The following is a 16,559-nucleotide window of genomic DNA, read 5'->3' as shown; positions in this document are numbered from 1 at the left end:
AGTTCGTATATAATAATTGAATTAATGATAAAAGTGAAGATCATTATATAAGCAAATGTAATGAACTTTGTTAGTGTTGTTTGTTTATTAAGTTTTAGTTCATTTATATGTTTTGGAGTTAGGTTTGATATCCATTTTCATTGAACTAGTACACATTTTGTTTAGGAGCCAGCTGAAGCTGACCTTTGGGTGCAAGATTTTCTTGCTGCATTGAAGACTCATTGGTGGTCTTCAGCTGTTTTCTGCTCTTTGGTTGGTTGTTGTCTCTTTGACACATTCCCCATTTCAATTTTATTTATGCAGTGTCTTTTTGAAACAGAAATATTAGATGTACATAGTAAAGGATTATATATGTGATCTTTCAAATATCAAATGTATAGAGTTCAGGATAATATATGTGATCTTTCAAATATAAAATGTATAGAGTTTAGGATTATGTAAGTGATATTTCAAAAATTGAATCATAAGATTTCAGAATTCCAAAGCATGGCCATGCCACCTTATTCAGTTTAAAATGAACAGAATGTTTTATCTGACGAGACAAGATATAATGAAGTAGTATAAAGCTTTGAAAAATTGAAATTACAGATATAAGTATTGTAACATGTGTAAGATATATTGTTTAGTTTTATATATTTAAAACTGGTTCTTCTTAAGTATTTTTTTTTTCTTTTACACTGGAGATGCTTATGCATTGATCATTCCCCATACCTCCATTTATTTACTATTTTTAGCATTAGTTTATTGCTGAATGATTATGAATTGCATCAAAGCAACAAAATCTAACTTTACATTTTACTGAATTTCTGATACTTCCTATACACATTATTGGTGTTTTCATTATGTAATGAAATTGTTATTTCTTTATGTTTCTAAATTGCTGCAATATCAATTGTGATCAAGAATAATAATTAGAAACTGGTAAGTCATATTAGGTCAAGACATTTTAGCATGAAAAATAGCTTAAGTTAGAAATACATCTTTATTTGTGGTGTTTTTTGGGGATTTTGGTGCATACTTATTGTTGTTCACATTTTCAATTATGATATAAAATAGAATTGGAACATGCTGTCGGCTATTCCCATCAATATATTATGATTTTCCAGCCAATTCCCAATGCAATGCATATCAAGTAAAACACTTGATACAATCAAACCCCCCAAAAAACAACTTTAAAACAGTTTGAGTTAGTTATATATTTTTCAATTTTGATTTCAAATGTTTTTTGACACTTTTCATTATTTTTGTTTCTTGAGTTTGATTTTCACCACATGAATTTCATACATGAGTGCATGAGTTACAACACATTTTTAGCTCTTTGATTTGACATATATTGTAGTGGTCTTTTTGTAATTGACTAGTTTGTAATCCAGTTTTAAGCTTTGAAATCATATTTACTTTTTTGCCAAAGATTCTGAATTTACAGTAATTCATATTTATAAGGGGACTGTATAGCTAACTAGGATCAATTAGGGGCAAGATGAAAACATGAAACATCTCTATTATCTGTAAAATTTTTACAAGTACAAGCTTGTTACAGGATTTTTCAACACAATGAAAATACTTGTACAAAATACTACAAACCATCAAGGCTTGTGATTGGTAGACCTTTGGCAATAAATATTGTGTGTGATTTAGTTGAAGCCAAATGGTTCCTATTTCAGTGCACCTATGCTTTGACAGTTTGTTTGTCTTTTCATAATTTGGGGGGTGGGATGTGGTCATGGTCTTATTTATTGGACTTGTGCGTTTTAATTGTCCCCTTAATATAAACTCTCTTGGGGGACTTTGAAAAATAGCTTTTTTCCGTGACTGAAACTTGTTAGCCCTGGATGACTAAAACTTGACACAATCAAAGTGTGGAAGGGCTAAATACAAATAAGAATCCTTGTGTCAGTACCTCTTACCTGCAATTTCATGATTGATTTATGCAGTATAGTATTGGGTAACATTAGTTGTTTTGCAAGTGTTGTCTAACAAGCATTGATTTGTCTTATTAAAAGTTGGTCATTCTGACCTTTTCATGTTCCCTATGCTGTCAAATGCAGCATATTGCATTAGCATATGTATCTCACTTATTTGTCATTTCGTGTTGAGAAATTACTTAAAAGTGTCAAGCGTTTTACCATTAAGGAAATTTATGGGATCATTTTATTAATCTGCATAATGGAAAAGCATATTCCTGATTGAATTTTATGTTTGAAATGAAGAAGTTTTGTAATTTTTTGTCCATTACATTATGGGTTTTAGATGTTACTGACAAGTTTCTAGGAATCCTGTGTGCTCTAAAGCAATTAATCAACACTTATTCGCATATAGATCTTAAAGATATTGCATTATAGCATGAACTCAGAACATAAACATCCTATGAAAATTATGAGCCTTATAGCCCTCAAAATTAAATAATTTTAAATAACCTGTTCTTTTAAAGCCTCAATTGGCCATGTCATTTATTACCATCACCAGGTGTCCATCATCACCTTCATCCGGCATAAGCTTTTCCAAAAATCTTCTTTCAAATTATTGTACTAATTTCAATAACACTTAATCAGAATGATCCTTGAAGCATGCAGAGTATCTAGTATGAAGTTCAGCCAACATGGCCATCAGCCAGGGTTTAACTATACAACTTGATTATTGGTGTTACCTTGACCACATTTATGTGGAGTTTTTTTCAGTTTAAAGATTATATATCTTAAAAAAACCTTGGTTTAAAAGACTTTTAACATATAAGTACTGTAGACCAGACACCTCACTGTGTCCACCCAGTTTAAATCCTTGAAACACAGCCGGCCTAATTAACACTTATTTATTGTTTCACCTAGATCCTTTTAATACAGTCAAACTATTTAAGTGTGTTAATTCTATGCTCATTTTAGCATTTAAAAAGAGCCAACTTAGCACTTAAGAGATTTCTTTACTATATATGGCAAGGATTTCAAATAGTTTTATGTCAAGGATAATTTATGGAGATATGATAAATTCACACATTTTCATCCTGACGTCTTTACTTTTCTTACCCAGTTATGCAACATGTATGCTAAATACTTGTGACTAAGTCTCTTAAGTAATCAAGTAAACTATTTTCAAAAATTCCAGGTCACAGTTTTCAGACAGACCTTTGGTAGCCGTAAATCAAATTTATTGTTTTTTCCTTAATTGCTTTCTTCAGGTTTTATTTGAAAGTAGAAGTTGCAGCAATATCAGATTCCAGCTGACCAAATTTGATCCAGATATATTGAGATAGCATAGTTGTATTAAAATGTAATTAATGATTTAATGAGAAAGCAAAGTTTAGAAACATTTTTTTTTTATCTACAATAATAAGCATGAAAAGGTCAGTATTCATCATCCCAGTAGTTGATGTTTGGGTACTGACATGATTTATAACATATACTCTTACAAATTTAATTTCAAATCGATAAATTGATAAAATGTAGGCTCCAACTGCATCAGGCTAACATGATCTTGAAATATTTTGTTATTGTTTAATGCCCCTTTTAGTCATATAACTCTTCACAAGTTTAGGTAGATAATACATCATTGGCTTTCAATATTTTGGGTATGAGCCTACTTGAGGAAGTTAAATCCAAAAAAAAGCCCTTTGTTAGCATCAAACTCAGTAAGTGCCTTATTCATTTTACATGTTGTAAAAACTGCTGACTTCATTAGTTTCCCTAGAGAGGATATTTGCTTTTCACAACAGCTCTCTTTATCAAGTGGTACTCATAATATTCCATCTTTTCACCTAGACCATCAATCAGTATTGTTTAGACCTACCGAAGATCGATTTAGTTTGCCTGGACCAAAGGTCCTATTAGTGTGGGCCATTGTTATTGTTTGTCATCAGTTATACTTAACTTTTTCAAAGATCTTCTCTAAAACCACCAATTTCAATCATGACCTACTTATGATCCCTAGGGTTAAATGTACAAATTAGTGATCTTTATTTTTTATCCCTGTCAGCCAAACAATATAGCTGCAAGTGGGCTAAAGTAGAAAGGAAGGTGAAACACTGACAAAAGCATGTTTAATTTTTGAAAGAACAATTAAGTTATAGAAATTTGATAGATTGGTGAATAACCTTTTAACTTTGTGGGGGGATATGGAATAGGGTTTTGATTTATTTTTTTATCTTAATTTTTTTTTTCGTACCATGCATTGCATAAGCATCCAAACATTTAGGGTTTTGTCAAACAAAGCACACTTTTTAGAAACTTTCCATCAAAAAATGAAATTAAATGGCACAAAAAACTCAATCAGAATTTCATAAACAAAAACTGATTTTCAAAGTTGGTGTAGATACAGGAGCTAAAATCTAGTTTCATGTAGATTTTTCAAGGAATCAACAAACTAAATATAAAAAAATTAGCACCGTTGAGTGAATTGACGTAATTTTACTTCTATATAAAGTAGAGACGAAGGTTTTGCTATTATATGTTAAGGAAAACAATATGTGGTAAAGTTTATTTACACTTAGTTTGTTTACCTTAAAAGTGTTGTGAAGACTTAGAAGAAATTATCTTCAAATGAATTTGTTTAATAGTATAGTAACAGAAAAAAAGGGTGAGTTGAAATAATTTCCTGAAATTATTTTTGCCTGTTTATGAAAATTTTATATAAAACAAAATTAAAAATCTTGCAAAATATTAAATTTATCTGTGTAAGAAAAAAATGAAAAATTACGATTTTTTTATTTTCTAGTTTATTATTGGTAGAATAGCTTTATTCCATTACATGCTGTAGAATTAATAATTATTGTATTTTTAATGAAGTTTATTTTTAATTTAAAAATATAACGCAAGAAATGTGTCCAGAATTAAGTGCTATATAACTATGTTTTCTTCACATTTCCCTAAATCTATGTTAATCCAAACAAACCTTTCTGTTGCTGAGTTTTTAATATACTGAGGTGTTCATTAGTTAATATTTTATTTATTTATTATTTCATTTGTTAGGTAATTATTTGTATTTGTTTGCTAATGCAAGGCAACTTTGAGGTGACAATGAAGATTTTCAAGGTGTTAATAGAAAAAAATTAAGAGTATTTTAGCTGAATCAAACAGCCTGGCAAACAAAGTCTTTCCAAATTTACTTTTGCAAGAATTCCGCTCTAGCAGGTGCTTAGGGGCTGTCTTAAACTTGCAGTAAGGGGATTATTGTTTTTGCATAGTGTTAAAGGCCTCACTATGACTTTTAGATAATGAACTGCAATAAAAGTAATGTTCCTTTGCTTATTGTGTGTTTTATGCTGTGTACTGTTATTTTGTCAGAGATGGATACCCCATATCCTTTAGTTTCCAGATTATAGTAGAAAATTTTCTAAAAAAAATCTTTTTAAAAGCCAGGAAGATGATATGTTTTGGGGTTATAAATGTATGTGTTTTGTTTGATTTAACCTTTTTGCTGTTTCTATTATAAAGGCATATTATACAAACCTCACCTCCATGTACATCCACCCAGTGGCTTATGCTTTGGTTATGGATATGATTCTTATATGTTTTATCTGTAAATTTCCAATTTCTATAAATTATGCTCTAAAGCTTAGGTTGAAACCCTCTAAGTTAAGTTACTGTTTATGTTCTTTTGATGTTTGTACTCCCATAATATTTTTAAATTTGACTCGCCTTTATATCAATTATTTTGGAAATAAACAGGTCTTTTGACATACGGTATATAAAATGCATTGCTAAATTTTGAAAATTTCATCCCTTAAAAGGGTGGTTGGGGTTGAAACCAGAAAAAAGCAAGTTCCACACCACCCCTTCTCATGAGTCTGTTAGACTTCTGGACGTTAGTTGTCTTATGTCATATCATAATGTATTTTGTTGTTTGGAGAATTTGGTTAAACCATCGCAGGATAGTTATGAACATGCATGAACTATTTGCCACTGGAGATTAAGCACATCTTGGAAGTCTGGTATCAATCAATTAAGTTATCTTTAAATATTAAATAAAGTGAACCCCTTTTGAACACCTCCCTCCCCCCCCCCTAAAGCTAGATTGGACTTTTCATCATGACCAACATTAATGGCACTTGGTAATTATATAAGTACCTTCCCATAGGAACATGTCTACATGGTTTGTTTTCCTATCAAGAAATCTATTTTTTGAAAAGTAAAAGAAAAATGGAAATTCCATGAATTTGACTGTAAACTTTGACTTCAGTTGGTGTTCTTGACGAATTCCAATAAGCAACAGAGTCACAACTTGTTTTAGGGGCTTCATAGAAACATATAAGGCCAGTTAGATTTCAATTGATTCCATGTTTTTAGAGATCATTATCTGTTATTTAAAGTCAAACCAATTAGACTTGGTTTTTTTGGCGCATTTATTGGTCAGTCATTTGTTAGAATTTTTCTAATGTTCAGTCAATCAGAAATGAGAAAAGACCATGAGTGGGCACATATATATTGCCATACATGAGTAATTTTAGGGGGACATAGATAATGACTTTTTGTATTTCAGCTGTTAACATTTTCACAAGAAAATGAAAATTTCCATAAAAGTTGATTTTATTGACTTACAGGTACTTTACTATGTTTACAAAGTGCTCCTAGAACTTTTATATATAACCTTAAATGCCTTTATGGGAGAGTATGACCTTCGACATGTTATTTTAACAGCATCAAAGTCTTACATATATATATAAAAAAAAAAAGACTTTTTAAAAAATCTCACCTTTTCTTGACAAAGTGCTATTAAAAATTAATTAATTATAAACATTGCTGAAAGACCGTTGCATATGATGTCATGCCCTTATGAAAGAGGAAGACCTTTACCATTTTAACAGCATCATAGTCTTTTTATGATTTATGAAAAGATTGGTTTTTAATTTCAACCTTTTCATGACAAGGACTACTTTACAAATTGCTCTTTTTAATTAAAAATCATCATTATTGCTGAAAGACCTTTGTATTTGACAACATGCCCTTATCAGGGATGAAGACCTTTATCATTTTAACAGCATCAAAGTCATTGTTTATATAAAAAGATTGATTCTTATCTAATTTATTATAACCTTTTAATAAGGAGACTACATTACAAAGTGCTGTTATAAATAAAGAAATTGAACACATGATGAAAGACCTTTCCATATGACATCATGCCCCTATGAGAAAGGAAGACCTCTATCATTAAGTCCTTGACTCATGCAAATTTGATTAAATTCATTTACAACCTTCAGAACCACAACAGCTCATATTAGGGCATCAAATCTTAGTTTACATTAAAAGATTTTTTTTATATATATTTTAACCTTTTTTTTTGACAAGGACTAATTTGCAGTGTTTATCTTTTAAAGGTACATCTTTTAACCAATATATTTTTAAGTGACCTGTTCTCATCTTTTATTGACTGTTGTTCATTAACCTTGTTCCATTGTTCTATTGTTCATTATCTAGTCTGCAACATAAGGCAGCAAGTACCAGCCAACATTAAATACTCTAGCTGTAGATCATTTTTATGCTGTGCTATATGCGACAGGGTAATTAAGTGTAACCCTTGACAGTGGCCTTGAATATCTGTCTCACATATTTCAGCCTTTCCATCTGAGGTTGTTCAGTCCGTCCCATCGTTTCCACACTCTGACTTGAGTTTGACTCATGCAAATTTGATTAAATTCATTTACAACCTTCAGAACCACAACAGCTCATATTAGGGCAGTGAGTTGCATACCATTCTATAGTTAATACCCTTTTTAGGTGAGTAAATTGCAAAGCTTTAGCAGGGGGCATTTGTGTTCTTATACACATTTCTCTTATATTTTTCATCAAATCTAGTCAATAAAATATTCAAACTCTGTTCTACAAAAAAGAAACTAATTCAAGCTAAGATATTGATGTTACAAACTTTTCAGATTTGAACTTCATATAGATATATACATGGCAGTTTATCTGATTTTATAAAAGCAGAATAATTGATAGCACTCTCAATCCAAAAATGAAATGTATTATAGATCATATTATTATATATAGCATGATTGCTTTTTCAGTGAGTAGTTTGAATGGAAAAAAAATACCCCATTTCAAATATGAGTTTCACAAATTTGTTCTCAAATATTTCCCCAGAGTTGTAACATTTAACTGCTTGTTATGATGGAAAATTTATTTTTGTCAGTTTATGGACAAATTAGTGCATTTCTGACTTGATTGATGATTTGAACAATAATTTGCTCTTAAATATTGCGAGAAAATGTGGTTATTGTTTCAATTGTTAGAACAAACATTGATTGTTCAATATTATTTTTCATCACATGTTTGTGGTTGACATTGTAGATTATTGAATATAGTATAACACAGTCATTATGATTGCATGCCATGAATACAAGTACATTTTTTTTCCAGACAGAAAATCATAATATTTGAATAAATAAAAAGGATATGTGGGTTTAAGTCAATGAGGTGGTAACCAAATGACACTATAGAACAAAAACAACTGCTAGGAGTCATCAAAGGGCCTTCAACTATGTCAAAATATACAAAGCTATATTTCATGCCAAGTTGGGGAAAAAATGTGAATAAATCCTTGACAGAGAGTCACTCTCAAAAGTCTAATTCTGCCATCAAATTAAATTCTGAATGGTATGAGAGAGAGAGAGAAAAAACAACAATAAGATATAACTTATGAAGATATGATGGCTAATTTTGGTCAGCATATGAATAATTGGCAGGTTAAACTACATTTTAAAGTAATCAACCTTGCTACTGCTAAACTCAATCAATGGAATAAATAAATGACATACAAAAGATCATTTCAGAAAAACTGCTCAAGATGGTAATACATAACACTTCAATATTAGGCCCCAAAAAAATCATATCAAAGAATGAAACCAATTGTTATATACAAGCTCAATATATAATACCTGATAAAGAAAACATGTTTTCCTACTTTCTAATATCAGCTGCTGTACTTTGGAGAAAACAAAAGTGTTTGTATTTACTACAAGTTATACTGAGGTCTGCTATATTTTGTATACAGAGTTTTCAGGTTTTGAAAAGTAAAAAAAAACTCATTGTAAGATCATTTAGAGGTTGCTTGTTCCTCTCTCGTATCAGTGATTGTTTAGACCATCCACCAACAAAACTTCCTATTTAACGTGTTTGTGGTAAATAAAAAATCCTTGATAAAATATTTTTAATATAAATGAAAATCTGAAAAATTTAAACTTGAGTTAAAGTTTCAGATCTGCTTAGATGGAAATACATAAGTTGCAGTTTTTATTTTCTGCATGTAATATTTTTTTTCTGTCAGTTTATAAAATATAGCTTGATTATATTCCCAGGTGCTTTAGGTGATAAAGATGAAGAAAGTAAGGAAGGGGATGGGGATACAGGTGAAGATCCAGAGATTGAAGAAGCAAGGAGAGAAGCAGAGGAAAAAAGGAAAGAAAAACACAGAAAAATGGAAGAAGAACGAGAAACTATGAGACAGTCTATACGAGATAAGGTATTTGCTGGTAGACATTTTCGTTTGCTAAATCATTTGTGTAAAGGTGAATTTTGGCTAAAAAAAATGTTTTTTCTTGAGTAACGGCATTATTTCAACCAGAACTACTATGCTTAACTAAATAGTATAAATTCAACATTTCATTCTGCAAATTTGTTAATTTATCAGATTACATTTGTGTGTTTTTCCTTGCAAAACTAAAAGGAATTGACAGGTTCAACATTATGATGTCAGTAATAAGTTTTGGTCAAAGGTTGTATGTCAGGTCAATATAATTGAATATTTGATGTCACAAAGCTGTGATATGGAATTGTAGAGCAGAGTTTATAATAGCAGTGAAGACTGATTATTGAATTTATAATTCTTGTATTTACATGTTAATCTCCTTTCATGAAATATTGCTGTTCTACTATGCAGGGCTCAGTGTTGATCTGTATTCTTACTCGTGTACAGTGCAGATGAACCACTCTTTCTTTTCTTTGTTTTAATTCTAATTTTCACATTGAGATGCAATTATAGGTCCAAGTAGTAAGCTGATCTAATTTCTTATTGTTTGAATATTAATGAGAACAAGATATATGTCAAGAAGCTTTTGTGTGCTCATTTATCTCGGACATAAGCTATTGAATCAATTCATCAGTAAATCTTATACGCAACTGTTTGACGTCATTCAATCCTTGTACTAGGTTTCTTCATTGTAATTCCTTTGATTAAAATTCTACAATATCTTGAAGGCAAATCTGAAAAATTTTATTATATTTTGTTCCCCATTTTTCTCTTAGCATAAATTCCAGTTTCTTATAATCTTTAATTCTGTCAAGCGTCTTTTCTATAATTTCAAATGGATTTTCTGTCAAAAGTTCAGTCTTTAGAAATATTAATACTGCTTAAGGTTCAAAGAAATAGCAATTTGTATTGTCATATAGTGGTATAGTTGTAAATGCTGATTGAAGACTATTGATCAAGGGAGCCTTTACTCTACATCTACAGGCAGTCTGTGTTGTAATTACCACCACCATTAAATACAATTTGTATGACAAGCATAACTTTTATGTGAGTCTAACTGCAGACCTATATGAATGAGTATAGAAAACAAACACCTATGGGAACTTTTACTAGCTTCGTAAATAACATTCTAAAGTGGATCCAGTTTTATAGCTACTGTAAGAGGCTACCTATGCTTATTAACGATAGAATATGAAATTGTTTTCTGTATCTCAGCATTAAGTATAAAAATAATGATCAGTATCAAAGTTTGATTTACAATGGTTTTCTTTGGCACACCCTCTTTTTTATTAGTAAAGCCCTTTGCATATATACATTGCAGTAAATTTCACATGCCTAGCTTTGTTGACTAACATTCTAATTTTTGATTAACCATTTCCTCATGTGAAGTATAGTGCTGGTTTTCTTCATTGAATGATTATATGTCAGTATAGGTTGCAGTCTTGTAATTGACTGCTCCATAGGCTTACATGCAAAACAGCTGATCTTTCAAAATAAAAAAATACAAAATGCTACATAGAAAATTTTTTTCATGTTCATATCATGTATGTACTAATGTGAAATTGTTATTTAATCGAAAAAAAAAAGAGGGTCAGGCCATGAGGAATAAAAAATAATTATGTATTCCTGAAGTCAAAACATTTTTTTTCTACTTTCTGTTTGCTGTTTCTACTAGGCCGCACCACTTCCAGTAAACATGATATCCTTCCTTTTTCCTAGATTGATATCCTCCAAAAGATGAAAGATTTTTTTTGAAGTCTATATATATGTTTCAATACAGCATAAACCTATAATCAAACAGAAAAAATTCAAAAAAAAAATGCACTATTTTGTTTCCCTCCATATTTTTACATGCACCGGAAACTGGAGTTGTAATACAAGACTGGTACCTATACGTATTGACAAGTTTGATTAGAAGTATATTGCTTAACAGAAATTCAAGTCAGTTTTAGATTGATTGATTGTTGGTGGCTTAATTTTCATTGGGGTTCGATTAGAAGTATGTGGTTGTACAAATATTCAAGTTTGATTATATTGATTGATTGTTTATTGCTTAACACCCAGTGGGGTTCGATAAGAAGTATGTTGGCATTAACTTATTTTTGATTTAAACCAACCTATTTTACAGTATGGCATTAAAAAGAAACAAGAAGAAGAGGAATTACTGAAGCAGCAAATGGATTCTGCAGGTCGGGTTGGTCGAAAGAAGAAAACTCCTGCTGAACTTGCAGCTGAGGCAAATGGAGGAGAGGAAGATGAAGATGAAGATGAGTTTGCAAGTAAATTCTCTTCCTTATGTTGCTGTATGAGTTTTGTCTGAGGTCAAATCTAAAAATAAGCATTATGTAATGTCAACTTGTGCCAGATCGCAGAAGGAGGAATATATTCTTCTGTGGGAACTTTGTGCCAGGTCACAACTTAATTAAGATCACAAGTATTATCTATATATTGAGATATATGATAACATTTAACATTGAGACTTAATGTGGAAAAGGTTGTCAGTTTGTATCTTGATTAAGGCTTTAATGTGATATATTTGTGCACGGCCATATGTTAAGATATTCTTTTTTCATAGCTACCAAAAACTTGAAATAAACATTGTGTTATTTTTCATCTTTTAATTCAGATCTGAACTTGATGTTCTTAGTATATTTTTTCCTGTATAGATAGATTATGAATTCAAATACAAAAGAAAATATAAATTTACTTGCATTAGGCCATTTGAACAAATTTATAATGTTAGCTTAACTAGTTGATATTTACCTTGAGATTGTGGCTCTAAAGTCCTCAATATTGAGATTTACGTCACTGAAATATAATGTATAGACTGTAGTATTTGACTTTGTGCCAGAGGATGCTTTAACAAATGATCTTTGGAATCATTGATTGGTCAGTGTTATTACTTTTTTAGTAGCTAGATTGCATGTACGCTCATTTTGAATGAAGTTTTTTTTCATAAAATCAGATATGTGTGTGACCCTCAAAACACAAGAAAACCTAAAAAGTCAAAGTTAGATATATGATTAAACAATATGTGAGTGTGGCTTGTAGTTGTAGTTAGTGTCAATGAATGGATTTATTTGTGAATATACTAAGGAGTGTTTGATTTTTTTTTGGGGGGGGGGGGAATAATGACTTAGTTTCCCTTTATTATGATTATTTAAATATCAAGTGACTTAGTAGCCCTTTTCATACATTTGTCAAAGTCTTATTAGTTGCTTAATTGCAATTTGATATTAATGAAAACAGTGCAATAAGCTCAACATGATAAGTAGCCCATTTTGAATGAATACGAAAAATGAAAAATGTCTGAAAGGCTGAAAAATATATATATGATGGTCATTTTGAAAGATTTTCTTTTGAGTTCTACAGAAAAATAAGGAATATATATAACATTTATAAAGACAATCTCACAAAATCATTATAGTTTGTTTTTGTTATAATCAAAGTAGGATCATGATTGACTTTTGACAATTTCAAATTTCGTAATTGCCTGCAATAAGTGTTACAGATTACGAAACAAAAAGATACCAATCCAAGGCCAACAGCAAAAACAAATTGTATAACTGAGTATTTGAATAGAACAGTTAAATAATCAATACTTTGTGTTGATTGATTATGGCCTGAAGTTTCTTATGGTCATATATCACTTTCCTTGACATCACTTTTATTGGTCAATGTTTTACAAAAGTAAACATACATATTTTGAATAAGGTCTGTCTCTCAATCACTATGATAAATAAGTAAGCTATAATAAGTCTATAAAATTGCTGAAAGATTTAAGGTGACATACAGAATTTTTCTCTTCGGACAATTTCTCAGTTACCATGAGTACCAAGTGAACTTATTGAATATCATGGTTCAATGAGCATTATTGGATTTTCCTGCTTAGATCAGTTATTCAGTCACTCTGAGCATTAGGTATGTGACTAGCCTTTTATCTAAAATGTAGGATATTGCTTTTTGGTGTTTTTTGTTAGAAAAAATAGGTAAATTTCTATGGTCTATGAGATCATAATAAGGTGTACATGTCCTTCTGAAATTAGGCTCCTGGCCTTGACTGTTAGGGTTCATTGATTAATGTTACTGGTGATATGATTGTGTTAAGGTCAGGTCATAATTCTACATAGCACTATATTTGTCCTTATAATTTGTATATAGTGTACATGTATGTGTTTTCACTTGACCTTGAACCCATTTCCATAGGTCAATTGTTGATATAAAGTTATTTTGATTGATGTAGTAATGATAATCAATTAAGCATGCAAGACATTTAAGAGTGTCAGCTTTTGTATCACTGGAGAGATTTTTCTTGGTTTTCCACAAATTTGATTTATTTTGTCAAATAATTATGTAGAAAGGATTTCATTTTAAATCATTTAAGACTGCAGCAGTTTATCAAATGCATCATACCCAATTGATTATTTCTTTCATCTGGTGTCTTCTTATAAAATGTGTAGATATTTTTCATTTACTTACAATGTATGGTAATGTTTAGATCAAAATTAACATAATATGTACATCAATAACATGTTAACATATAGCAAAAGAATTGTATTGTATGGGTTGTATAGGAATTAATGATTACTTCTAGTTCTAATTATTTCTGTTATTCACTTGAAAAAAGAACCTTTTTATCTATAAGTTTTTTGTTTTGCATTATTCATTGATTAGTATTTTTTGGAAAATAGTATAGTGATTTGTATTAATTAATTTGATTGTGATATATAATTTTTTTGAAGTTATAAGTTTCTTTTTATTAAACCTGGATCATTTTTTAGCAGATACTTTTTACAGAAATTTGAGTGTCTGACTAAAAAGAACCACAAAAAAAAGACAAAAACTTGAAATGATACATAGGATTAATTTTAATAAGATAAAATACAAGTTCAATTTCATAATCACCCAAGGGATATTTAAAATCTTCCTAATTAGAGGTGCGATTGAGAGTTTCATAGTATATTTTTTTACACTGCAGAGTCTAAAAGTGTAAATTTTTACTGCTTTGATTCATGCTTTTGAAGAAAACATTATTCAAGTGGAATCAAGAGAGCCAGCCATTCATTGATCTTCCTAATTAACTCTTATTACTGCCATGTATTGTTAACACCATACTGTTTAATTTTCTGCACTGGATGAAAAAAAAAGTAAATCTTCCTTCATTTGAAGTCCTTCCTAGCTCTTTATCACATTAAAAAAGCTGTTATCCTCATTAAAGAAACACCGCTGTAGCATAATTAATCAACAAGCTTGGCAGGAGTAGATCATTAGGAAGAAGATTCTTAAGGAAGTTTTATCAATTCTACCTACAATCTCTCTATTTTTGGATAAATTATTTACATGTGGTTTATATAGAAACTAAAAAAAATCTAAGGAATGATGTAAATATTCCCACACTATAACTTTGATGAGGATACCACCTATGTTTCTTTTAAAAGAACATTGATCTACATTTCAAGATTTGTTAAAAAAGATATGTTCCATTATTCTAAAAAGTTTCCTATGGTATGTATTTTGAGGTTTGATGCAAATGAGACAAAGGCATTAGATATAACATTAATCAATGACCATTTTTATTGAACATTTAGGCAGTCACAAAGACAATGTAGTAAAAGCTTGCACAATATTTTAACAAAGCAGATTTTCAGTTTTGCAAAAAATCATAATAAACTGCATAAATATTGTTTATCTTTTTATTAATTATTTTTTAAATTAATGTAGATGACTTCTGCCTATTGAAATAGTATGTGCTATGTCATTCCTGATCCTGTCAGAGATAGCAGTGTTGTATTTACAGGTTTGCTGGCATCAATTGGTGATTTTATGGTCACAAATTCAGTTCATGGTGATACTTGAGTGTTACAAGAAAAATGGTTTTACGGCAATCAAGCAGAAAATTGTGACTACCAAATCTTCAAATACAATATTGTTATCTCGATTGTAATGCAATTGAAAGAAAACAATGCCAAATCATATATTTTGAAAATTAGTCAAACAATGACTTCTCTTGCATGCAAAAAATCAGATATGATCAACATGAAAGATGTTGTGTTATTAAATCAAAATGAATGTAACAAACAATATTACATTAGAATTATTAATATGAAATGTCAAGTAGTACCATCAAAATGGACAGAAAAACATTGTGAGTAGGTGACAGTAAGTGAATTTAATCAGTGGCATAGTTTGATGTTCATCATTATAAGAGAAAAAAAACAGTGCAACTGTACTCTTTTTATCGTACTTTTATCATAAGAAAACTGTTTATATGTAATGTAGTATATTTACTGTCATATACCTCATAGCATGTTGATTTTTGATCATAAGTATATCTTTACATTGATTTTATATCTCAGGACTCTCTTCCCACCCTTTTTCTTGCCTGTTGTTATGTTTTAAGCTAAGGTAGTTAAAAACCAAATGAATTATTGGTAATTGTCTTTTGTTCTGAATCATCTATAGTTGTCCTATATAATTAATCACGATTCTATAATCCCACTTATGTTTTAATTCAATGCATACAAGCCAGTTGGCACAAACAAGTTTAGCATGTTGAAATACAGCTGTCATATTGTAACATGCAAAACAGTTACAGTCTCTTTCTGTATATATCATGGGAATTCAAATTCATTCTTTCAATTGTTTGCCAACTATCAATTTTGTTTATAAACAACTGACTGGTATTTTTTTAACTTCAAATAAGTCTTCAGGGCTCAGTGTATAAAGTTAAATCACAAAAATGCTGAACTCCAAGGAAAATTCAAAAAAGGAATCCCTAATCAAATGGCACCTACTGATTTATTCAGATTTTTTTGTTTTAACTGGCAAACAATAGACAAAACCACTGCAAAATGACCGAGTTGATTTCAACATAACATTTTATGATTTGTATTCCATTATACCATTGTTCAACTGCTATTTGATTATTTTATCTGATTTTTTTGCTGATTTCATAAGTGTAGAATTACATAACTCTATTTTTGTACAGCTACATGACATAACTTCTCTCAAATAAGTAACAAATTTTGGATATATGCAGAAAGTATTTATTACAATATTTTTGTTAAACTCTGCACTGCTTAGTATTTGTATTGTAATTTGTAAAT

At 30.1% G+C, this 16,559-nt stretch overlaps 1 protein-coding gene across 10 annotated transcripts in view; it reads left to right on the top strand.

Annotated features, from left to right (window-relative positions):
- The window catches only part of LOC143073179 (complexin-like), an 80,170-nt gene that overhangs the window by 54,887 nt on the left and 8,724 nt on the right, over window positions 1-16,559 (top strand). For 8 of the 10 annotated variants that reach the window (XM_076248531.1, XM_076248523.1, XM_076248527.1 and 5 more), the window contains 2 exons: window positions 9,284-9,447; window positions 11,582-11,732. In XM_076248531.1, the coding sequence (XP_076104646.1) occupies window positions 9,284-9,447; window positions 11,582-11,732 (315 nt within the window). The remainder of the gene's footprint in view (window positions 1-9,283; window positions 9,448-11,581; window positions 11,733-16,559) is intronic. The other 2 variants (XM_076248529.1, XM_076248530.1) reach the window with 1 other exon arrangement.

This window comes from Mytilus galloprovincialis, chromosome 4 (genome assembly GCF_965363235.1).
Source record: "Mytilus galloprovincialis chromosome 4, xbMytGall1.hap1.1, whole genome shotgun sequence".
In the NCBI taxonomy this organism is placed as follows: Eukaryota; Metazoa; Mollusca; class Bivalvia; order Mytilida; family Mytilidae; genus Mytilus; species Mytilus galloprovincialis.
The sequence above is the reverse complement of the archived record's forward strand: the minus strand, read 5'-3'. Positions and strand labels throughout refer to the sequence as shown.